Source organism: Moschus berezovskii, chromosome 17 (assembly GCF_049115385.1).
Source record: "Moschus berezovskii isolate FMDL1 chromosome 17, NW_MosBer_1.0, whole genome shotgun sequence".
NCBI lineage: Eukaryota > Metazoa > Chordata > Mammalia > Artiodactyla > Moschidae > Moschus > Moschus berezovskii.
In genome coordinates this window covers 8,657,377-8,683,153 of record NC_142476.1, presented here as the reverse complement: position 1 = coordinate 8,683,153, position 25,777 = coordinate 8,657,377, and the positions used below count along the sequence as shown (strand labels likewise).

Sequence of the window (25,777 nt, the reverse complement as noted above, 5' to 3'; positions counted from 1 at the left end):
GAATAACACTCAGATGTGACACAGATGTTGTTATTATCAGACAGAATGTCTTAAATAGCCATGATTAATATGCTAAGATCTCTAAATGGATAAAATAGACAACATGCACAAACATATGGAAAATGTAAACAGAGACAGAAATTCTGAGAAATAATCAGGTGGAAATAAAATTTATGTAACAAAAATAAAAATACTTTTAGTGGACTCATCAGTTAACTAACCAAGGCCAATGAAAGAATCAGTGAGCTTCTAGATTGGTCAATAGAAATTTTCCAAACTAAAATTCAAAGATAAAGAGAATAATTTTAAAAATCAGAGAACCACTAAGAACTCTTGGACAAAATCAAAAGTAATAATATATGTATACATATATATATATTCATAGTTAAATATATATTTATAGTTACATATACTAAATATATATATAATTAGAATATCAGAACGAGAAGAAACATAGGAGAGAACAGAAAAAATATTTGAAGTAGAATTGGCCAAGAATTTTCAAAAATTATTGACCAACTCCAAACTATCAATCCAGGAAGCTTAGACAATAGCAAGCAGAATAAATATCAAACTTTACTCCTAAGCTATCACATTCAAACTTCTAAAAAGTAAAGTAAAGAGAAAACCCTGAAGAGTCTATGTAGGGGGAAAAATAAACAAACTTATCTATTCAGTTCAGTTCAGTCGCTCAGTCGTGTCCGACTCTCCGTGACCCCATGAATCACAGCACGCCAGGCCTCCCTGTCCATCACCAACTCCCAGAGTACACTCAAACTCATGTCCACAGAGTCGGTGATGCCATCCAGCCATCTCATTCTCCATCGTCCCCTTCTCCTCCCGCCCCCAACCTTTCCCAGCATCAGAGTCTTTTCCAGTGAGTCAACTCGTCGCATGAGGTGGCCAAAGTATTGCAGTTTCAGCTTTAGCATCAGTCCCTCCAATGAACATCCAGGATTGATCTCCTTTAGAATGGACTGGTTGGATATCCTTGCAGTATAAGGGACTCTCAAGAGTCTTCTCCAACACCACAGTTCAAAAGCATCGATTCTTCGGCGATCAGCCTTCTTCACAGTCCAACTCTCACATCCATACATGACCACGGGAAAAACCATAGCCTTGACTAGACGGACCTTGGTTGGCAAAGTAATGTCTCTGCTTTTTAATATACTATCAAGGTTGGTCATAACTTTCCTTCCAAGGAGCAAGCGTCTTTTAATTTCATGGCTGCAATCAGCATCTGCAGTGATTTTGGAGCCCAAAAAACAAAGTCTGACACTGTTTCCACTGTTTTACCATCTATTTCCCATGAAGTGATGGGACCAGATGCCATGATCTTTGTTTTCTGAATGTTGAGCTTCAAGCCAACCTTTTCACTCTCCTCTTTCACTTTCATCAAGAGGCTTTGAGTTCCTCTTCACTTTCTGCCATAAGGGTAGTGTCATTAGGTAAGAACTATTGCTGATTTATCATCAGAAAACACAGAAGAAGAGAGTAGGTGAAATAGTTGCAGTGTTGAAAGAACAATCTATCAACCTAGAATTCTATACCCATAAAACGTGTCTTTTGAAAAATTAAGAAGTAAAGACTTTGTTAGACAAGAAAATTGGGTTATTTTATTGTTGATAGACCTGCCCTACAAGGAATATTAAATGATTTTCCATAGGCAGAGGAAAATAATTCAAAAGCTTGGTTCTGTATAAAAAAGAAGGGCATCAGAGAAGGAAGAAATGGAGGAGAGATAAAATCTATTTTTCTTATTTTTAATTAATCAGCTACATGATATAAGAACTGCAAGATTCAGTTCAGTTCAGTTCAGTCACTCAGTCGTGTCCGACTCTGCAATCCCGTGAATCACAGCACACCAGGCCTCCCTGTCCATCACCAACTCCCGGAGTTTACTCAAACTCATGTGCGGAGTACATCATGAGAAACGCTGGGCTGGAGGAAGCACAAGCTGCAATCAAGATTGCTGGGAGAAATATCAATAACCTCCGATATGCAAATGACACCACCCTTATGGCAGAAAGTGAAGAGGAACTAAAGAGCCTCTTGATGAAAGTGAAAGAGGAGAGTGAAAAGGTTGGCTTGAAGCTCAACATTCAGAAAACTAAGATTATGGCATCAAGTCCCATCACTTCATGGGAAATAGATGGGGAAACAGTGTCAGACTTTATTTCCCGGGGCTCCAAAATCACTGCAGATGGTGATTGCAGCCATGAAATTAAAAGACACTTACTCCTTGGAAGGAAAGTTATGACCAACCTAGATAGCATTTTAAAAAAGAGAGACATTGCTTTGCCAATAAAGGTCTGTCTAGTGAAGGCTATGGTTTTTCCAGTGGTCATGGATGGATGTGAGAGTTGAACTGTGAAGAAAGCTGAGTGCCGAAGAATAGATGCTTTTGAACTGTGGTGTTGGAGAAGACTCTTGAGAGTCCCTTGGACTGCAAGGATATCCAACCAGTCCATTCTAAAGGAGATCAGTCCTGGGTGTTCATTGGAAGGACTGATGCTAAAGCTGAAACTCCAATGCTTTGGCCACCTCATGAGAAGAGTTGACTCACTGGAAAAGACTCTGATACTGGGAGGGATTGGGGGCAGGAGGAGAAGGGGACGATAGAGAATGAGATGGCTGGATGGCATCACTGACTCAATGGACATGAGTTTGAGTGAACTCCGGAAGTTGGTGATGGACAGGGAGGCCTGGCGTGCTGTGATTCATGGGGTCGCAAAGAGTCAGACACAACTAGGTGACTGAACTGAACTGAACTGAATGTAAGAAGCTGGACTTCCCTGGTATCTCAGTGGTTAAAGAATCTGCCTGCCAGTGCAGGAAACCCAAGTTAGATCCCTGGTCCTGGAAGATACCCTCGAGAAAGAAATGGCAGTCCACTCCATTATTCTTGCCTGGAGAATCCCAGAGACAGAGGAGCCTGGCAGGCTGTAGTCCATGGGGTTGCAAAGAGTCAGACATGACATAGTGACTGAACAGCAACAACTACAATGTGAGATGCTAACTGTGGGGGTAGCTGAAGTACTGAGGGATTCTTGGCACTATCTTTGCAATATTTCTATGAATTGAAAACTATTCTATAAAAAGTTATTAAAAATTAACACAAGCAGAAATAAGTAATATGGAAATTCTTTTATTTGTTAAAGAAATATACTTTATCATTAAAACCTGTCCATCAAGAAAAACAAAAATCATGAAACTTAACCTGGTGAATATGTACTCATTTTCTTTTTTATTTTTTTGTCAAAATCTGATTTGTGTCGTCTCAATTTTACAGCCTTTCTTATTGAATTATTTATCTTCCTTTTACTCAGCTTTATACTTACTGATGTGTTACATATATGCCAATTTTACTGTAAATTTCCAAGCAGAAACTATGATTAATTTTCTCTACATAGCCAGTTTCCAGCAAATAGAAATACATGTAGTTACCAGTGTGTGCTTATTAAATGCATGGAGACTCAGACTAAAGAACTAAAGACAAAATTCTGGGAATGTTGAAAACAAGAAGATAAAACAGTCAAGAAGACACAGCCAAACAAAGTTAGAGAAGACAACAGAAAAATTCAGTATCATGGAAGACAAGAAAGGGGGTTATCAAGAGAAAAGGCCGGTAGTTTCAATTCCTCAGAGAGAATATGGCGGAATTCTTACTGACTGAATTCTGTGGGTTGAACCATGTTACCCAAAACAGTATGTTCAAGTCCTAACCTTGTACCCGTGAATGTGACCTCATTTGAAAATATGGACTTGGTGGATGTAATCAAGTAAGATTAAGTTAAACTGGAGTAGGATCCCTAATCCAGAGATTGTTATTGTTTTGAGAGAAAGAAGAGGGAGATTTATTCACATAAGCACAGAGACACAGCCACAGTGGGGACAGCCACATGACCGTGGAGCAGACACCAAGATGGCACCACTGCAAACCAAGGAATTACAAGGATTGACGCCACTGCCAGAAGGCAGGAAGACTCATTGAAATGTTCTTCCTCAGTGCCTCTGGAGGTGGTCTGGCCCTGCTGACACCTTGACTGAAGACTTCTGACCTCCAGTAATTGTGAGAAAATAAATTTCTGTAATCAGAGTAGCCCAGAGAAACCAATACACCAAAAAGGGATAAATGATTAGAGAATTTCCTGGGATTGTTCCAAGGCAGTTGTTTTTGATGGCAGATAGAAGCCAAAATGAAGACTAGCTGGGAAATGTATGAGAGGTGAAGAAATAATTCCATAATCATAAACCAGTACTGCAAAAATTTTAAGTGATAAATGCAAAATAGCTTACACTTTTCCAGATACTATAATAATTATCATACTGAGTAAAGTAAGTCAGACAGAGAAGGAGAAATACTGTACAACATCTCTTGCTTGTGGAATCTAAAAAGAAATGATACAGATGAACTTACAAAACTAAAAGCTTCACAGACTTAGAAAACGAACTTATGGTTGCTGGGGTGAAGGATGGGGGGAGGGATAGGGAGTTTGGGATGGACATATGCACAGTATGTTTAAATGGATATACACTATATTTAAAATAGATAAGCAACATTGACCTACTCCAGAGCACAGGAAACTAGGCTTAATGTTATGTAGCAGCCTGGATGGGAGGGAGTTTGGGGGAGAAGGGATACATGCATGTGTATTCCTGACCCTTCATTGTCTACCTGAAGCTATCATTGATAATTGGGTATACTCCACTACAAAATAAAAAGTTGGTTTTTTTTTTAAGTTTTATATTAAGCAGTACTGTAAAGTCAGCAAAGCACCTGATAACATGCTTCCACATGCTTTTGGGGTGTGGGAATTAGGATAATATTCTCAGGCAACACTTTGAAATTGTTGAAATGTAAAAATTCATTGCATATATGCTGCTGCTGCTGCTAAGTCACTTCAGTCGTGTCCGACTCTGTGTGACCCCATAGACGGCAGCCCACAAGGCTCCACACTTCACAAATTCATTGTCATTTTAGCAATGTCCTTCCTAAATTTATTTTAAAGCCAACAATAAATAATCAATTTTCAGGTGAGTTCATACTGAAGTAAGAGTTATCTTTTTGTCTTGGTGTGTCTTTCTTCCTTCCTTTACTTTTCTTTCCCTACTGCATAATCTAATTCAGCTTTCCTTTTCACCCAGTTCTTTGTGCAAAGAATCAGGATATCATTTCCTTCCATGTTAATGAAGTTCAGTATGTAGTTTGATCTTAAAATATCTTAAGGTCTAGACCAGTACTTCTGTTTGACTCTTTTCACTCTGTGCTGTGTTTGCCGCAGGATAGATCCTGCTTGTAGAGGGATTACATCAACAGCTCAAAGCCACCATTTTTTTCATCAAGAATAGATTTCAACTGACCTTCACCATTGTTTTTAAGAACATAAGGAGATTATTAATTAGAAATCTTATCATCGGAGTGCCTTAGTAGAACCAATATTTTCCACTATTAATGTCTTTTAAATTTAAATCCTGTAACGAGTTCGAGATGTCAGTATCAGAATAGTTATTCTTACCCTTTGTCCATGAAATAGATCATTACATAGGCCCGAGTCTGGACTGCTACTGAGAGGACCAAAGATAAAATATCAGACAAGTACTGTTGACTACTTTATTCAGTAATTCTACCACCTTTTGTTTTACATATAATGCCCTAGCACTGTAGTTTTCAGGAAATGACTATTTTAATCTGTGTACAATTGAAAAATAGATTTTATATGCAGTTTTAAGAGATTTTCAAGATCATTGCATTCAAATTTATTTCTAATCATTCTTCTGAGAGAAAAAACAAAACAAAACTGGTATTCTATTAAGGAGACTCACAAGTATGTGTCATCTTCTGGTGTATCGAAACTATTATGAACTAATTTTCCAATTATATTATTTCTATAAAATAAAATTTTGGAGATGTTTATTTTAAAATTCTTCATTTCAGAAATTCCTTGTGAACAGAATTTTATTCTTATAGAATATCTGAAAGGAAAAAGTTTATATTTTGCAATCTTTTTGATGATGACATTAAATACGAGTGTTATTAGTAACATGATATTTAATGATTAGTTTGGGCTCCAAAATCACTGCAGATGCTGGTTGCAGCCAGGAAATTAAAAGACGCTTACTCCTTGGAAGGAAAGTTATGACCAACCTAGATAGCATATTAAAAAGCAGAGACATTACTTTGCCAACCAAGGTCCATCTAGTCAAGGCTATGGTTTTTCCCGTGGCCATGTATGGATGTGAGAGTTGGACTGTGAAGAAGGCTGATCACCGAAGAATTGATGCTTTTGAACTATGGTGCTGGAGAAGACTCTTGAGAGTCCCTTGCACTGCAAGGAGGTCAAACCAGTCCATTCTAAAGGAGATCAATCCTGGGTGTTCATTGGAAGGACTGATGCTAAAGCTGAAACTGCAATATTTTGGCCACCTCATGCGACGAGTTGACTTACTGGAAAAGAGTCTGATGCTGGGAGGGATTGAGGGTGGGAGGAGATGGGAATGACAGAGAATGAGATGGCTGGATGGCATCACCGACTCGATGGACTTGTGTTTGAATAAGCTCCAGGAGTTGGTGATGGACAGGGAGGCCTGGCGTGCTGTGATTCATGGGGTCGTAAAGAGTCAGACATGACTGAGCGACTGAACTGAACTGAACTGAACTGAGGATTTCTTAATAGAATAAAAAGTGTTAATGCTGGAACCAGCAGCAACCATGTTGCTTTTGATATGAAATAAAAAAGCAGCATGGTTAAAACCTGGTCATGTACCCAGTGTAATTTTTACATCTGTTTTATTCCTTTTGATTGTTGATACATGTCAGAATTTAAACAATTGTGAATTCTTAGGTATCTTTTTGTATTTGAATTTCATCTAAATGATGGCATATAAGCTGACCCAATTGGTTATATTAACTGGATTTCTGACCATTTAATTTTGGCTAACTACATATCATAGGCAAGACTCACTTTATTTCCCCCCCCCCAAATTATTATTTCTACCTTACAGTAGCTAATTTATTAGATATTTTTAGAAAGATAACTTTCAAAAAATTGTCATCTTCCAGAACATAGCTTGGTATCATTATAAAAAAATACTGCATTGTATACCTCTGAGTCTTCATTAGAGGCTGGAAAAAGTCCAACTCTAAGAGTTTCTTCTCTCCAGAGGAAAAGCTGACAATGAAACTTGGGAATAATACACACTTGGAGTCAAAAAAGGTGGTGAGCTTAGTGTTTAAATATTTAACTATGGAACCAGACAATCTGGGTTCTAACATAACTTAAATAACTCACTTAACCCTCTCTTAAATTCAGCTTCCCTATGTGGAAAAAGAGAATGATAGAACTGTCTCATAAGGTTTCTGAGAGAGTTAAAATATGTAATACATTTAATATAGCACCTGACATACAAAAGTTAATCATTATTAATTATTGATAGATTAATGGAGTGTGGAAGGTTGAAGCAGTGCCAGTTGCAGGGGCCATCAATTGCCTTTGCTCACAGATTTCTAGAAAAGACTCAGAAATGTGCAGTTACATTGTGTGTTGTACCCTATGGTGAATGCCTAGGAACTGGGTGAAAAAGGACATTAGGGAAGAGAGAACTAGTTTTGTCTGAGGGCTTTTAAAGCTTTCTTAATGTGCTCCATATGCTTGAATGAGTTGCTAAGGAGATATCAACATTTTTTTTTTCTTTTTCCTCCTAAGGGTTCAATTATTTGAAAGTGCTTGCAATCTAGTGTTAGAAATGTACCTAATAGAATAAGTGCAATAAATAGGAATTGAGGCCATTGTGTGTTTTCACTTTGTTTCAACTGGAATTAAGCAAAATCCAGAGTCACTGTTCTTCATTTCTATGCAAATTATTAAATTGGATTATGCTGGCAGTGTCCCCATGGGAAGAAGAAAAAGTTCTAGCCTATGGAGCAAGGAAGCAAACTCTGGAATGTTCAGGGCTTCTCCATGTAAATGAGGGGAGATTCTAAGATAAATTAGAAGAATGATCTTTGAACAAGTCAATATTTGTATAGTACATCTTGTATATTAATTTTCAGGATAATCCAGGAAGAAAGATGACAAGGAAATGTGTCAAGATGTTTTAAGCTCTTTCTGTCAGGAGAGAAAGGAGATCATTACATACCTGAGTAAGTAAGGAGAGGAAAAGTTAACCTCAAACCAGAAACAGTGACAGAAAATGAAAAACTGTTCCTAGTTTAAATTAATTACAGAAAGGATACTGAACTCCTCATATTATTTTTTTCATTTTTTTGAAACTTTAATTTGTATTTGCAACAGTGGTGGTGCTCTCAAAACAAGGAGATCAAACCAGTCAATCTTAAACAAATCAACCCTGAATATTCATTGAAAGGACTGATGCTGAAGCTGGAGCTTCAGCTCCAATACTTTGGCCACCTGATACAAAATAAGCTGACTCTTTGGAAAAGACCCTGATGCTGGGAAAGATTGATGGCAGAAAATGAAGGGGGTGACAGAGGATGAAATGGTTGGATGGCATCACTGACTCAAGGGACATGAGTTTGAACAAGCTCTGGGAGACTGTGAAGGACAGGGAAGCCACGCATGCTTCAGTTCATGGGGGGGCAAAGAATCAAACATGATTTAGCAACTGAACAACGAGAACATGTTGGTATGAAAAAGAAGGCAGCATTTCTATAGGTTGATCCTGATATATATTTAAAAGAGGAAGACATGGAACAACAGTCAACAAAATCATATACACTTGTGACTACAGAATATACCTCACTCATCTCCAACTACGTGCATTCTCCCCTTGACTTCTTGGTTGAGCTCTCCAAAGCTGGTGAAACCAATTAAACTCAGTGGAAGCATAATGAAAGGGAAATTGGAGTAGAAAAAGACAGTAGTTTATTCTTTCGCAATTAAGACTGCTTTCCAATTTTTACGAAAATATATGACCATGAAGCAACATCACTAGGGTACCTCTCAGGTCCTTGATGGTTTCTGTTCAAATGAGAAACCCTGAAGTTTAAACCTAATCAGCTTCAAAGGAAATCAAGCTCTGACTGTTTTCATCAGTTTTTCCCTTTTTTTTTCATCTTACTGAGCTTCCACATCATTGTTGCACGATAAATTCTTTCAATTATCTACTTCATTTGTACCCACTCTTCCGAGTCCTTTTCTCTCCATCTATCCTAATACAACAACCAAAGCAATTCTACTTAAACTGCATCTCCTACATTCCTTTTGTTTGATTAGATCTATCAACAATTATGGGCTTCCCCTGTGGCTCAGCTGGTAAAGAATTCACATCAACAATTACATACTGGTTATACAATGATTTACAAATATCTTATCTGGAATTCAAACCTCTCCTTAACAAAGTCCCTCTTGCTTCTTCCATAGCTTCCTTATGCAAAACTGCTGTGCTGGTGTCAGTGCATGCTATTCGTGCTAAGTAACTTCAGTTCAGTTCAGTCCCTCAGTCATGTCCTACTCGTTTCCCTGTCCGTAACCAACTCCTGGAGCTTGCTCAGACTCATGTCCGTCGAGTAGGTGATGCCATCCAACCATCTCATCCTCTATTGTTCCCTTATCCTCCTGCCTTCAATCTTTCTCAGCATCAGGGTCTTTTCCAATAAGTCAGTTCTTCTTTTTTTTTTTGGTAATTAATTTATTTTTTATTGGAGGCAAATTATTTTACAATATTATATTGGTTGGTTTTGCCATACATTGACATGAATTCGCCCCGGGTTTACATAAGTTCCCCCTCCGGAACCCCCCTCCCACCTCCTTCCTCCCTTTATCCTCCCTCTCGATCATCCCCGCATGTCAGCCCCGAGCATCCTATAACATGCATCGACCCTGAACTAGTGATTCATTTCACATATGACAATATACGTGTTTCAATGCCATTCTCCCAAATCATCCCACCCTCACCCTCTCCCACAGAGTCCCAAAGACTGTTCTATACATCTGTGTCTCTTTTGCTGTCTCATATACAGGGTTATCATTTGCATCTTTCTAAATTCCATATATATGCGTTAGTATACTGTATTGGTGTTTTTCTTTCTGGCTTACTTCACTCTGTATAATAGGCTCCAGTTTCATCCACCTCATTAGAACTGATTCAAATGCATTCTTTTTAATGGCTGAATAATACTCCATTGTGTATATGTACCAAAGCTTTCTTATCCATTCGTCTGCAGATGGACATCTAGGTTGCTTCCATGTCCTGGCTATTATAAACAGTGCTGCAATGAACATTGGAGTACATGTGTCTCCCATCAGGTGGCCAAAGTATTGGAGTTTCAGCATCAGCATCAGGCCTTCAAATGAATATTCAGCACTGATTTCCTTTAGGATTGACTGGTTTGATATCTTTGCTGCTCAAGGGACTCTCAAGAATCTTCCCCAACACCACATTTCAAAAGCATCGATTCTTCGGTGCTCAGCTTTCATTATAGTCCAACTCTCACATCCATATATGACTACTGGAAGAATCATAGCTTTGACTAGATGGACCGTTGTCAGCAAAGAAATGTCTCTGCTTTTTAATATGCTGTCTAGGTTGATCAGAGCTTTTCTTCAAAGGAACAAGTCTCTTAATTTCATGGCTGAGTCACCATCTGCAGTGATTTCAGAGTCCAAGAAAATAAAGTCTTTCATGGTTTCCATTGTTTCCCCATATATTTACCTTGAAGTGATGGGACCAGCTGCCATGATCTTCATTTTCTGAATGTTGAGTTTTAAGTCAACTTTTTCACTCTCCTTTCAAGAGGCTTTTCACTCTTCTTCAGTATCTGCCATATGGGTGGTATCATCTGCGTATCTGAGGTTATTGATATTTCTCAAGGCAATTTTGATTCCAGGTTGTGCTTCATCCAGCCCGGAATTTCACAAGATGTACTCTTCTTATAATTTAAATAAGTAGGGTGACATTATACAGCCTTGATGTACTCATTTCCCAATTTGGATCCAGTCTGTTGTTCCATGTCTGGTTCTAACTATTGATTCCTGACCTGCATACAGATTTCACAAGAGGCAGGTCAGGTGTTCTGGTATTCCTATCTTCTAGAAAATTTTCCACAGTTTGTTGTGATCCACAGAGTCAAAGGCTTTGGTGTAGTCAATAAAGCAGTAGATGTTTTTCTGAAATTCTGTTTCTTTTTCAATGATCCAGAGGGTGTTGGCAATTTGATCTCTGGTTCCTCTGCCTTTTCTAAATCCTGCTTGAACATCTGGAAGTTCATGGTTCACATACTGTTGAAGCCTGGCTTGGAGAATTTGGAGCATTTGAGTGCAATTGTGTGGTAGTTTGAACATTCTTTGGCTTTGCCCTTCTTTGGGATTGGAATGAAAACTGACCTTTCCAGCCCCGTGGCCACTGCTGAGTTTTCCAAATATGCTGACATATTGAGTGCAGCATTTTTTTAATTTATTTTTTTTTATTGAAGGATAATTGCTTTACAGAATTTTGTTGTTTTCTGACAAACCTCAAACTGAATCAGCAATAGATATACATATATCCCCTCCCTTTTGAACCTCCCTCCATCTCCCTCCGCATCTCACCCCTCCAGGTTGATACAGAGCCCCTGTTTGAGTTTCTTGACCACACAGCAAACTCTCATTGGCTATCTATTTTAAATATGACAATGTAAGTTTCCATGTTACTCTTTTCATACACCTCACCCTCTCCTTCCATTTCCCCACGTCCACAAGTCTATTCTCTTTGTCTGTTTCTCCATTGCTGCCCTGCAAGTAAATTCTTCAGTACCATTTTTCTAGATTCTGTATATATGCATTAGAATACGATATTTATCTTTCTCTTTCTGACTTCATTGAGTGCAGCGGTTTAACAGCATCATCTTTTAGGATGTGAAATAGCTCAACAGGAATTCCATCACCTCCGCTAGTTTTATACATCATGATACTTTCTAAGGTCCGCTTGACTTCACATTCCAGGATGTCTGGCTCTAGGTGAATGACCACATCATCATGGTTATCTGGGTCATGAAGATGCTTTATGTATAGTTCTTCTGTGTATTCTTGCTACCTCTTCTTAATACCTTCTGCTTCTGTTAGGTCCATAGCGTTTCTGTCCTTTATTGTGCCCGTCTTTGCATGAATTTTACCCTTGGTATCTCTAATTTTCTTGAAGAGATCTCTAGTCTTTCCCATTCTATGTTTTCCTCTATTTCTTTGCACTGAGCACTGAGGAAGGCTTTCTTATGTCTCCTTGCTATTCTTTGGAACTCTGCATTCAAATGGGTGTATCTTTCCTTTTCTTTTTTGCCTTTTCAGTTCTCTTCTTTTCTCAGCTATTTGAAAGGCCTCTTCAGACAACCGTTTTGCCTTTTTGGATTTGTTATTTTGGGGATGGTCTTGGTCACTGCTTCCTGTACAATGTCATGAACTTCTATCCATAGTTCTTTAGGCAATCTGTCTATCAGATCTAACCCCTTGAATCTATTTGTCACATCCACTGTATAATTGTAAGGGATTTGATTTAGGTCATACCTGAATGGTCTTGTGGTTTTCCTTACTTTATTCAATTTAAGTCTGAATTTGGCAATAAGGAGTCAATGATCTGAGCCACAGTCAGCTCCTGGTCTTGTTTTTGATGACTGGATAGAGCTTCTCCATCTTTGGCTGCAAAGAATATAATCAATCTAATTTTTGTATTGACCACCTGGTGATGTCCATGTGTAGCATCTTCTCTTGTGTTGTTGGAAGAGGGTGTTTTCCATGACCAGTGCATTATCTTGGCAAAACTGTGTTAGCCTTTGTCCTATTTCATTTCGTATTCCAAGGGCAAATTTGCCTATTACTCCTGGTATCTCTTGACTTCCTACTTTTGCATTCCAGTCCCCTGTCATACAAAGGACATCTTTTGGAGTGCTTGTTCTAGAAGATCTTGTACGTCTTTATAGAACCATTATACTTCAGCTTCTTCAGCATTAGTGTTTGGGTCATAGACTTGGATTACTGTGATATTGAATGGTTTGCCTTGGAAAGGAACATAGATCATTTTGTCATTTTTGAGATTGCACCCAAGTACTGCCTTTCAGACTTTTGTTGACTATGAGGGATTCTTGCCCACAGTAGTAGATATAATGGTCATCTGAATTAAATTCACCCATTCCAGTCCATTTTAGTTCACTGATTCCTAAAATGTTGATGTTCACTCTTTCCATCTCCTGTTTGACCACTTCCAATTCACCTGATTCATTCCAGGTCCCTATACAATACAGCTCTTTACAGCATCGACTTTACTTCCAACATCAGTCACATACACAACAGGACATTCTTTTTGCTTTGGCTCTGTGTCTTCATTCTTTCTGGAGTTATTTCTCCATTCTTTTCCAGTAGCATATTGGGCACCTGCCAACCTGGGGAGTTCATCTTTCAGTGTCATATCTTTTTGTCTTTTCATACTGTTCATCGGGTTCTCAAGGCAAGAATATTGAAGAATATTGAAGTGATTTGCCATTCCCTTCTCCAGTGGATCATGTTTTTGTTTGTTTGTTTTTTGTCAGAGCTTTCCACCATGATCTGTCCATCTTAGGTGGCCCTACATGGCATGGCTCATACTTTCATTGAGTTAACAAGGCTGTGGTCCATGTGATCAGTTTGAATCGTTTTCTGTGATTGTGGTTTTTATTCCGTTCACCCTCTGATGGATAAGGATAAGAGGTTTACGGAAGCTTCCTAATGGGAGAGACTGACTGAGAGACTAATCACTTTAGTTATGTCCAACTCTTTATGACACGATGGGCTGTAGCTCACCAGGCTTTTCCATCCACGGGATTCTCCAGGCAAGAATACTGAATTGGGTTGCCATGCACTCCAGGTGATCTTCCCTGCTCAGGGATTGAACCCGTCTCTTATGTCTCCTGCATTGGCAGGTGGGTTCTTTACACTAGCACCACCTGGTGTCAATATTGTTTTTAATTCTAGGACACTCTCAACACATTCTTATACCTCAGAGTCTTTACTTTAATGTCCTCTTCCCTTAAATTAGAATTTAATAACCAAATATTCCAAATAGTCTTGTTGTTTTTCAGTTGCCCAGTCGTGTCCAACTCTGTGACCACGTGGACAACAACATGCCAGCCCTCCCAGTCCCTCACCATCTCCTGGAGTTTGCCCAAGTTCATGCTCATTGCATTGGTGATGCCATAGAGCCATCTCATCCTGTGATGCCCTCTTGTCCTTCTGCCCTTGATTTTTCCCAGCATCAGGAACTTTTCCAGTGAGTCATCTGTTCATATCAAATGACCAAAATACTGGAGCTTCAGCTTCAACATCAGTCCTTCCAGTGAATATCAGGGTTGATTTCCCTTAAGATTGACTGGCTTGATCTCCTTGCTGTCCAAGGGACTTTCAGGAGTCTTCCTGAGACCCTCCCAAATAGAGTCTTTGGGTAAAATTTCCTCTTGTGTTACATAATATTGATTTGTTACTGAGTGCAGATATTACTTCTAATTTTAAAAATAGAGTTATTAATGTCTGCTAAGTCTTATGAAATTTTGCCTAACTTTTTGCCTTACTATACATAGAACACATTTGTTGAGAAAGTGTCAATGTGAATATTGAGAATAAATAGGCGTGTTTAGGGCTTAATTTTAGTATAATGGTTAACTGTCTGTTCTTGCTATGGTAATGTAATACCATACAACAACTTCATGTCATGAAATAATAACATGTTGGTAATTTTATGTTTTCCTAAATCTCTTTGAAATAAACATTTGCTTTTTAAAAATACTGATGGACAATAAAAAGGAAAATAAAAGCAGTCAACTAATGCCTTAGGCATAGGTCTTTGAAATCAAATAAAAAGGAAAAAATGGTAAAAATAATACATCTAAAAGATATTATTGAAACTAATTTGAAGCCATTATTTTCACTTGAATAGTTGAGTGGCATCTTATGTTCATCTTCTGCAGATAAAGCGAAAATTTGTAAAGGAATATCACCCTGAAAATATTTAAAATCTCCGTAAACGTGTAAAATCTCCGTGTGTGTGTGTGTGTGTGTGTACATACATTGAAAGGCTTTAGGGTGATTGCTGCTGTTGCTCATTCACTAAGTCACGTCTGACTCTGCACCCTATGGAAAACAGCACGCCAGGCTTCCCTGTTCTTCACTCTCTCCCAGAGTTTGTTCAAGCTCACATGCATTGTGTTGGTGACGCCACCCAACCGTTTCCTCCTCCGTCACTCCCTCCTCCTGCCCTCAGTCTTTCCCAGAATCAGGGTCTTTTCTATTGAGCTGGCTCTTCACATCAATTGGATGTGAAGGTATTGGAGCTTCAGTATCAGTCCTTCCAATGAATATTCATGTTTACAGAATTATAAGATAAATAGGTAAACGTGAAGCATTTACTAAAATACATATGGAAATATTTTATAGTATTTTAATTTATAAGTGTTTAATACTATGGGAAGCAAATAATTTGAAAGGCAGATCTGTATTCATAAAAAATAAAATTCAGGGAATCAGATCACTGGGTTTGATATCCAGTTGTAATTCCATGTTTTTTGACTTTGAGGAATGGGCTTAAATGGTCTGTAGCTCAGCTAAATGCCTTCTCATGGCATGAATTCACTCAGCTTCATTCCTTATCAGCAAAATGCGTATGAAAGCCACAAAGGGCTATTGTTCTGTGCTCACCAGAAGGGCAAAAATTACAAAGATAGAGCGTGTGTTGAGGGTGTGGAACAACTTACAACTTGCTGATGGAAATATCAACTAACAGAGTCCTTTTGGAAAAATGTCTGATGACCCCTATTACACCCAAACATAATCATACATTATGTCCTGATATTCCACTCCTCAGTATGTAGTTATCGGAAATGAGGGCATGTGCTTACTGAAACCTCATAATATGGTGTTCATAGCAGCACTCTGTGTGTTACTACCAAGCCACAATCTACCTAGATGCCCACTGACAGGCACCAGGTAAACAAAATGTGGTATAGTCAAAAAACTGAGTGATAATGAAAGTGTTAGTTGCTCAGCCATGTCAGACTCTTTGTAAACCCACCATGGGATTTCTGTCCATGGGATTTCCCAGGTAGGAATACTGGAGTGGGTTGCCATTTCCTTCTTTAGGGAATCTTCCCGACCCAGAGATCCAACCCAGGTCTCCTGCATTGCAGGCAGATTTTTTTTTTACCATCTGAGCCACCAGGGAAACCCAAAGAGTTTAATATCATACAGCACAAAGAGTTGATAATCTACAGCAACACTCAATGGTGTGGTTGAGTAATCTAAACATTGTTTTTAGTGGAAGACTCCAAGCACAAAAAGATGAATATCTTATTACCAGATGTATATACAGTATTAATATAAAACCAGGCAAATCTGTCCCCTGTGCACAGAAATCAGGAGAGGGTACAGTGGGGCAGGACTGAGGGTCGTCTAAAGTGTTGAATGGGAGGATGGGGTGGGGGGATTAGGGGGCTGCTGGGGTTTTCCTGAGAAGCTGTTCTTCACCTGGTGCTCTTACCATGTCTCTCTTCACTTTCTCTATATTCAGCAAACCATTTGCTTAGGTCTCTTTATGTACATCATGTTTCAGTACAAAGTTTAAAAATTCAGCATTTCAATTTCTTGAATTTTGAATTATTAAACTCTTTTGTACCTAAACAGAGTGAGCTTGTTGCTTTACACACATTTATAACAAATCCTTAAAAGATTAATTTCTTGAACTGCAGGAAAAGCAGGCCTCCAAATCAGCCAGCACTTGCATTCTTGGCAAACTCTATTCCTGTTGTCTGGGTCTTGATTGTGAAAGCATTGCCTAACCTCGAGTTCTGTAAATGAATTTGAAAGAGCTTCTGTTTATTTATTTTTTAATCTGAGGTTACAGATGGTAGATCTGAATAGGTCTGATTAATCGGAGGGTTTATGAAATGCAGAGAGTATTACCAGTTATGCACATTCCAAGAACCTGAACATTTCCAGAGAACTAACCTGGGTTTATAAAAACAAATCAAGGGCAGGTCACAGCATTCCCTTTCAGTGGGAGTGCAGGTTCAAACTCTGGCATTGCTGGGGCTCCTGACTGAGATTTTTCTTTCACTTTGCAAAGTTTCTGATGGGCGGGACTTCTAGCAATCCCTTTAATTCCCAAACTGTGTTTCAACTTCCTTTTGGAGCAAGTGGTTTCCTGCACTTTTCACAGTTTTTAGCAGAGGAGAACCTGACACAGTGGTGAGCACTGTCAATGCTAGATGTGTCCTGAAGGGTCTCCAAAATGAGATTTCCAGCAAAAGTCGTGTGGCTTGTGTTGTGGACCGTTTGTGTCGCAGAAGGTAGGAGTTTTGCTTTTTATTTTTTTCCTATATTGCAAAACATTTGTTAACATGCTTTTTATGGCAGTAAGAAAAACTTGGTCTAGTAGATGTGATTTCATTACTGTTCTGTGGCCTCCTGTGTGAGACACTTTTGACGTGAACAATGTCAAAAAATATAAGCAGCTTATTTGAATGGCATATCTGATCATTCATCATAATTTTATTTAATATAAAATTTTAGAAAGTGTTTTAATAATTATTTTCAAAAACTGAAACATGTCATAATTGCAGTTATCATAGAATGCACTTTACCTTTATTTTTTTTGCTTAGAATTTTCACCTTATGTGAAAGTATTAAGAAGTATGTGAACAGATACAGAACAGGAAAATAAATTAGAAAATAAAAGCCTTCATATTACAATGATTGGACTTATTTCAGATAGAGACGTTAAATCTTTCTAAAGAAAAATTTTCTTATCATTTACAATTGATACTGAGACAGCCTTAAAAGTCTTGGAGTCAAACACCGCTTGCATCATTAGAATGAAGATATATAAATTTGAAAAAAAATTGCATATGCAACCTTTGTAAAAGTTGCTCAATAGGGTTTTTTCCCTCAATGGTTGTATATAAGGTATTCTAGAAGAATAGCCTTTAGGAGTAGTACGTTTGAGTTCAGGGTGTTTTTCTTTATATCAGTAAGAAAATTTCTGGATAAATTAAACTCTATAATTTTTTCCTCATAGATGAAAAAATTTCTTTGGGGAGGAAATTTGGTTTTCTAGTTCATGTTAGGTAGCCAATTATGGGATAGATATTTGATTGACATTTTTTAAAGTTATCATTCATGAATTCCCAGCATTTTTCAGTAAGTCAACAAATTTTGATCAAATGCTTATTTCAAGTCAACCTCTAGGCAGTGAGGAATATTAGCAAATAAACAAAACCCCTATTCTTGAGGATGGTTCAATCTAGAAAATAAAGGCAGTTATTTTTAAGTTATATCCTTTAGTTATTTTTTCAGATTTTCTCAAATGTGTTTAAGGCTTTTTTAAAGATTAAGTCTTTTCTTGTTATACATGCTAATATGCGATTACTTGATTTTCAGCTTATAAACCTTATATCCAGCCACTTTTTAAATTAGGTATACAATCATTTCCCCATCCATAAAAATATTGCAATAATGACTAATATTGCAACAAAATATACCAAGAGATGATTACATTGGCTAAGAGTTCTGGAACAATGCAATGTTATCAATACCAAGCATCTTTTTCTTTACACAAGTGTTTCTGTCTTTTCTTTAATAAGAATACTTTTAGTGCTTCCCGACTGACATCCTGTTTGCTGAGGTTTTCTGTCGACTGCATTTGTCAAGCTAGGGAAGATTTGTTTTGTTTCTAGCTCATGTTTAAAGCAAAGGATTGATGCTAAATTTAATTAAACTGTTTCAGTGATAACAAAGTGGAACTTGAATTATTATTAAAATTGGTTGCTACAAAGAATAAATGATAAAAACTAAGTAGCAGTGATTTAAAGTCCTTGTTTCTCTAATTTATTCCAGCCAACTCATTTCATTTGTATTTTATGTTTCATCAATGTATGTTTGAATGTGACATCAGTTTCCACTAATGAACTGAGCATTAGCACTCTACCCATTACAGTGAGAATGGCTATCAACCTGGTCACATTCTAGATAAAGTACAGCTTTAGTATTTAAAGTAATGTTTAGGTTAGCTTCATGGTTTTCACAAAATTCACCCCCAGTGTATAAGCTAGTAGAGAAAAATTACATGAGCTTTCAGTGGAAATGGGGGCTTCCCTCATAGCTCAGTTGGTAAAGAATCTGCCTGCAATGCAGGAGACCCCAGTTCAATTCCTGGGTTGGGAAGATCCCCTGGAGAAGGGATAAGCTACCCACTCCAGTATTCTGGCCTGGATAAATCAATGGGGTCACAAAGAGTCAGACAGGACTGAGTGACTTTCACTTTTTCAGTGGGTATAGAACTTATCTTTTACTGCTTGTTCACCAAGTATTTCTGAAACTGTTAGTTCAAATGTCAATCAATTTCATCGATCTAGCATATCTAACAGAAATTTTATTACAGAGTGGCCTTAGTCATTTAAAAATATACACATATACATCAACATCTGCCTCTTTTTTTGTCTCCTATGTAGAAATAACTACAGAACACAAATTGAGAGGTTGAGAAATACTAAGTTGAATACTGAATGCTAAGTTGAGACATTGAGAAAAGACAGTTGTGTCTGCTATCACAGTGGGCTTCACGCAACTAGATATAGCATTTCAGCATTTCCTACATGGTCTCTGTCTTGTTAGGAGTGAACATTCCTCAACAATACTAATCACTACTAAAGAGGAATAGTAACCAATGGGAAGAATTTATAAGCTCAACTCTCTATTAGTTTTTCCTTTATACTGAAGACCAAGTAGTACCTTTTTAATGCAGTAGGTTATCTGCATTTTCATCCTTAGTTGAACAAGAACATCTGTTGCTTCAGGGGGAGTCACCCCAGGCTACTAAGAATCTGGTCAGATTTACAAAGTTTAGATAGACAGTTCTTCAGTTATAACACATTGTTTCTGCCTTCTGGAATATCTTGTGACCAATTTTTCAAGAAGACGTTTTAAGATCCAAAAAGTGTATACACTTTGAAATTAACCATGGCCACCAAATCCCAGGCTGATTAAAGTAAATAAATCAAAACATAGCTGAAGCATGTCCAAGGCATGATGGCTATGTTGCTTGGCAAGATATATGTTTTCTAATTCTGGAGGTTAAAAGGGTAAAAACATTCTTTCAGGACCTGAAATACGTTACATATCAGAGAGATTCTATTCCAACACAGAGAGGAGAGTTTATTTTTTAATATATTTTATTGTTTCAAGTACAAGGTGGTTTTGAATTAGAGTTAACTCTAATACAAACAAATGATACTATGATCATAAAAATTACTTTAATGCAAAAAAGAACTGATATGATAAGAATTAATTATAAATTCATAACAATTGCTCTTTTATAAGGATAGCTATGAATGTCACACATAGTTATCTAATCCAGAAAACTAAACTCTATGTTTCAATTCTAGTGTGATAAGTAAGAATCCTTCCTGTCCAGAAAATCTCACATTTTCAGATCTAGTAGTGTGAGTATTTACCTATATTGTGTGACTTAAAGTAGAGCAATAGACCAGTTGTCTTCAATATCTTCTCTTCTCTTAAAATGTACATATTAATAATACCATAAATTCAACCAGTCTGAAATTTATGTGGAAGGCCATATGTGAGTAAAAGTTGGGGTAGTTAAATTTAGCCATCATGATTTACTGTGAATTACATGTTGATAAGTTTTCTGCAACAGTTTTAGTGGGCAAAGGGTAGCAATGAATGGAGGTAAGAACAGAATAAAGCAATTTGGAAGATGAGGTGTTCCCAGGAAGGAAGATCGGATGGAGGATGTGCTCTCTGGGTGCTTTGACAAAGGGTGGAGCAAACGCCCCCAGGGCGGCCAGGAGAGGGAGCGCCTTGCTGGTTTTAAGTTTAGGTCCAGCCTGGGAATGCACAGGCTACTCTTTTGCCTGCTCGTAATTTCAAACTAGGGGTTTCCCAAGTGGTGCTGGTTGTAAAGAACATGCTTGCCAATGCAGGAGACAAGAAATGCGGGTTAAATCCCTCGGTAGGAAAGATCCCCTGGAGGAGGGCATAGCAACCCACCCCAGTATTCTTTGCCTGGAGAATTCCATTGACAGAAGAGCCTGGAGGGCTATAGCCAATAGGGTCACACAGAGTTGGACACAACTAAACTGACTTAGCACGCAATTTTAAACTAGAACTAAATTATTTAAGTATTGCTAAAATTATTCTTAGCTCGAAGTATGTTTTCAAGTATAAGTGGAAGCACAGATAAGCAGGCATTCTTTATCTGGGGGCCTTTATGGCTAGGGCTTGAGCCTCAGTCTGAGTCGACCCATTTTTATTCCCTCAGCCTGTGGTAGTCCTTTGCTTTTGGCCATGTTTCTTTCTTCTCAGCTGGCCTCCTCCCACTTCTTACCCCACACACCATCCCCCACCTGCCTGCCCTGAGATTCTGCCAAGCAACCTGTCCTGTGGTCACTTAACTAATGTGCACTTTACCCATTTCTTAACATCTTGAAGCAGTCTCAGGACATAGTGCTTAAAAGGGACATGATGTCACTGAAAAAATAGTGTTGCATTTTAGCTCAAGACTAAAAGGAAGCATTATAAAAATGGTTCAGAGAAAGTAAAGCAATGGAACAGAAAAAAAAATTCACAAAAATAATACAAGTAAAAAGATTTGACAGAGTACTTTTATTTGTTTTGACATTTTGACTGAGAGAGCCAAGTTTCCCCTAAACCTTGTTAACCAGAAATGTAATAGATAGAAAAGTGATTATAGAAATGTTCCTTCAAAGGTTCTCTGAAGTTTTCTGAACTAAATTAAAATGATCCTGAACTTCAAAAAGTAGAAAATAAATTCAAATATAGGACCCATAAACAAGATGTAGAATGGAATTTTACAGATGCTAAGTTTTTTGGGTTCATGCAACAGAGCACTAAACATTTGTACCCTTGTCTTATCTTTTACTTTTGCTCCCATCTACAATGCCTTTTCTCCAGGTTATCTATTCAGTTCAGTTCAGTCATGTCCGACTCTGTGACCCCATGGACTACAGCACACCAGGCCTCCTTGTCCATCACCAACTCAGCATGATCTTGCTGAAACTCTTGCCCATCGAGTCGGTGATGCCATCCAAACATCTCTACCCTGTCGTCCCCTTCTCCTCCTGCTTTCAGTCTTTCCCAGCATCAGGGTCTTTTCCAATGAGTCAGTTCTTCACATCAGGTGGCCAAGGTATTGGAGCTTCAGCTTCAACATCAGTCCTTCCAATTAATATTCAGGATTGATTTCCTTTAGGATTGACTGGTTTGATCTGGCTGTCCAAGATCTTCTCAAGATTCTTCTCCAACACAATTCAAAAGGGTCAATTCTTCGGCACTCAACTTTCTTTATGGCTCAACTCTCAACATCCATACATGACTACTGGAAAAACCACAGCTTTGACTAGATGGATCTTTGTCACCAAAGTAATGTCTCTGCTTTTTAATATGCTGTCTAGGTTTGTCTTAGCTTTTCTTTCAAGGAGTAAGCATCTTTTAATTTCATGGCTGCAGTCACCATCTGCAGTGATTTTGAAGCCCAAGAAAATAAAGTCTGTCATTTCCCCCATTTTTTTCCCCATCTGTTTGTCATGAAGTGATGGAATCAGATGCCATGATCTTCGGTTTTTGAATGTTGAGTTTGAAGCCAGCTTTTCCACTCTCCTCTTTCACTTTCATCAAGAGGCTCTTTAATTCCTCTTCACTTTCTGCCTTAATGGTGGTGTCAGCTGCATATCTGAGGTAATTGATATTTCTTCCTGCAATCTTGATTCCAGCTTGTGCTTCCTCCAGTCTGTCATTTCACAGGTTATCCATGATCTACAGATAAAATGGGAAGTCTCTACGTTAGCTTAGCATTCATTCATTCATTCTTTTGTTCGTTCAATAATCATTTTCTTTTGAGTAATTGTTAAATACCAGGCACCATGACAAGCACTTTTCGAGTACCTCCCACTTGGGAGGAAAATAAAGCAATGATTATTATATGTCACTAATATATTTATTTTATCATATATTTTGATGGAAATAAATGAAAACACTATAGGGTCACTTAGGGAAGGCTAGATACTCAAACTGGAATGAAAGGATGGAGTAGGGTGGAGCTGAGGAGTTGGTTTGTAAGACGTGCAGTGAGGAGAGGGAAATATATCAGGGTTGTGATGACCTCATGGGTAGGTTCTGACAGTTGAATAGGAGTTAACCAGATGAGGGTTGACAAGGAGGATACTGAGCCTAAGAAGATTCAAATGTGTTCTCAAAGGACTAAAAGTAGCCCTGTAAAGCCAGAGGAATCCAATCACTTTCCATATTTCTAATTCTTTAATCAATTGAACTTGTCCAAATAATATGGGTAAAATTGGGTATTGTGTGTGCTGTTTTTCTTCCCTTTCTCTTTTCATATGTATCCCCAAGATTGTTGTGATCATCCTTATTCTCTGGGAAGTTACATTTTGATAGGAAGACAGATGAAATTCTAGTAAACATAAACATAACTCTGAATCATGAATTACGTTGTGAAGAAAGCAAAGTAGGAGCTGAGGGAACATGACCGAGAAGGGGTAGTGGGGTGCCCAGTGGGTCTTGGAGCCTAGAGATAAGTGGATCCCTTGGAGGAAGCAACATGTGAGTAGAGCCTGAAAGAGGAGACAGCTAGTCACCAAGTGCCTGAGGTTAAAGTGACTGAGGAGGGAAACAACATGTGCAAGAGGTCTAAGGGGAAAAAATTCATTTGAGATGCTCAACTAAATATGAACAATCAAACTATGGTGGCCTTGGCATTGTGAATAAATGAGGGAGGTGATAAGATGAAATCAGAGAATGATAAGAGCCAAATACAGATTCTAAAGCCAAGGGGAGGAGACATACAAGGATAAGGAGAAGTCAGGGGAATTTTAATCCCAGAAGCGACATGACCAAATTTGCAAAAATCACTTGTGGCTCTGATGCTAATGTGAGAGGGGAGCTTGGGGACTAGTTAGCAGGTGATCATCAAGCTGATAGATGATGCTGATCAGAACTAAGATTTTAGAGATGGAAGACAAGTTGACTCACTGGAAAAGACTCTGATGCTGGGAGGGATTGGGGGTGGGAAGAGAAGGGGACGACAGAGAATGAGATGGCTGGATGGCATCACCGACTCGATGGACATGAGTTTGAGTGAACTCCAGGAGTTGGTGATGGACAGGGAAGCCTGACGTGCTGTGATTCATGGGGTTGCAGAGAGTAGGACACGACTGAGCGACTGAACTGAACTGAACTGAACTGAGTGGAAAGATGGAAAAACTGTGTAGTTGATGGGAATATCTTTTTCTCATAGAGACAAGAGATGCCATTTAAAGTTCTTGGACGTGTCTGTGTTTTTTCAGTTAGCATAATGTCTTCAAGATTTAGCCATGTTGTAACATGTATCAAAGTGTCCTTCTTTTATAAGGCTGAGTAATATTCCATTGTATAGTTGCTATATTTTGTTTATCCATTTGTCTATTGATGGACACTGGGATGTTTCCATAGTTTGGCTCTTGTGCTCCTTTGAGTATTGGTATGCAAGTATCTCTTCGGGTCCCTGCTTTCATTTCTTTTGGGTCCATACCTAGCAATTGAGTTGCTGATCATTCATAACCACTTTAGCACACCTTGTGTGCTAAGTTATTTCAATTGTGTCCAACTGTTTGTGACCCAATCGACTGTTGCCCTCTAGGCTCCTCTGTCCACGGGATTTTGCCCTCTAGGCTCCTCTGTCCACGGGATTTTCCAAACAAGAATACTGGAGGGGGTTGCCATGCCCTTATTCAGAGGATCTTCCTGATCCAGGAATCAAACTCATGCCTCTTACGTCTCCTATATTGGCTCCTGCATTGGGTTCTTTACACTAGCGCCACCTAGGAACTGCTGAATCATATGTTAACACTTTAACTTTTTGGGGAACTGCTAAACTGTTTTCCACAATGGCTGTACCATAGTGGTTAAGTATCAAATTTAAAATTGATTCTTTCAGAGTCCTGAACTCATTCAAGTAAATGATCTACTAAAAGGAAAAAAAAAAAAGTTCATGGAAAAAGTACCAGAGGCTTTAGTGTTATTTGAAGTATAATCAATAAGAGAACTCTTTTTATAGTAAAAATGTCTACAAAGAGTAAATATTGTGAGAAGCTATAGGAAGATTTTATGAAAGTGATGTATTCTTGTCTTTCATGTCTGATTGTTCAAAGCAAGTAACAGAGGGATAAATATCCTTTGTGTAACTGCATTGCTTTAATAAAAATCATTTAAATTGAATTAGTTAATGGGCTTCCCTGGTGGCTCAGAGGTTAAAGCGTCTGCCTCCAATGAGGGAGACCCGGGTTCGATCCCTGGGTCGGGAAGATCCCCTGGAGAAGGAAACGGTAACCCACTCCAGTATTCTTGCCTGGAGAATCCCATGGACGGAGAAGCCTGGTAGGCTACAGTCCACGGGGTCGCAGAGTCGGACACGACTGAGCGACGGGACGAACGAACGAGTTAATGGATAAGAAAATTTTACTTTTTCCTTGCATGAGCATAAGGAAAGGAAAGGAACTAAATTTGGCAGAATGTTAGTATATTAGTGAAAATCGGTGCTCCACTTGTGATGCTGCCATCTATATTTGGAATTCGACAGATTAATTTTTCCAGTAACTTAATTGCCATGAAGTGGATCTGAATTTAGAAAGTGGAATTATCCTGTAATTAAACACAAAATTTCCATGTTAAAAAAAAAAAGAAGGATCTTTAATTTGAAAAAGCAAAACCAAAACCTCGGGCTTCTTGGGGAGAGG

General features: G+C 38.3%; 1 protein-coding gene across 2 annotated transcripts in view; it reads left to right on the top strand.

The window, feature by feature from the left end:
- Positions 1–17,005: 17,005 nt before the first annotated feature.
- CFH (complement factor H) overlaps positions 17,006–25,777 on the top strand; it is a 146,662-nt gene continuing 137,890 nt past the window's right edge. Inside the window, exon 1 of one of the 2 annotated variants that reach the window (XM_055419936.2) lies at positions 17,006–17,299. In XM_055419936.2, coding sequence (XP_055275911.1) covers positions 17,242–17,299 — 58 coding nt within the window. In that variant the 5' untranslated portion in view covers positions 17,006–17,241. The remainder of the gene's footprint in view (positions 17,300–25,777) is intronic. The other variant, XM_055419935.2, reaches the window with a different exon arrangement.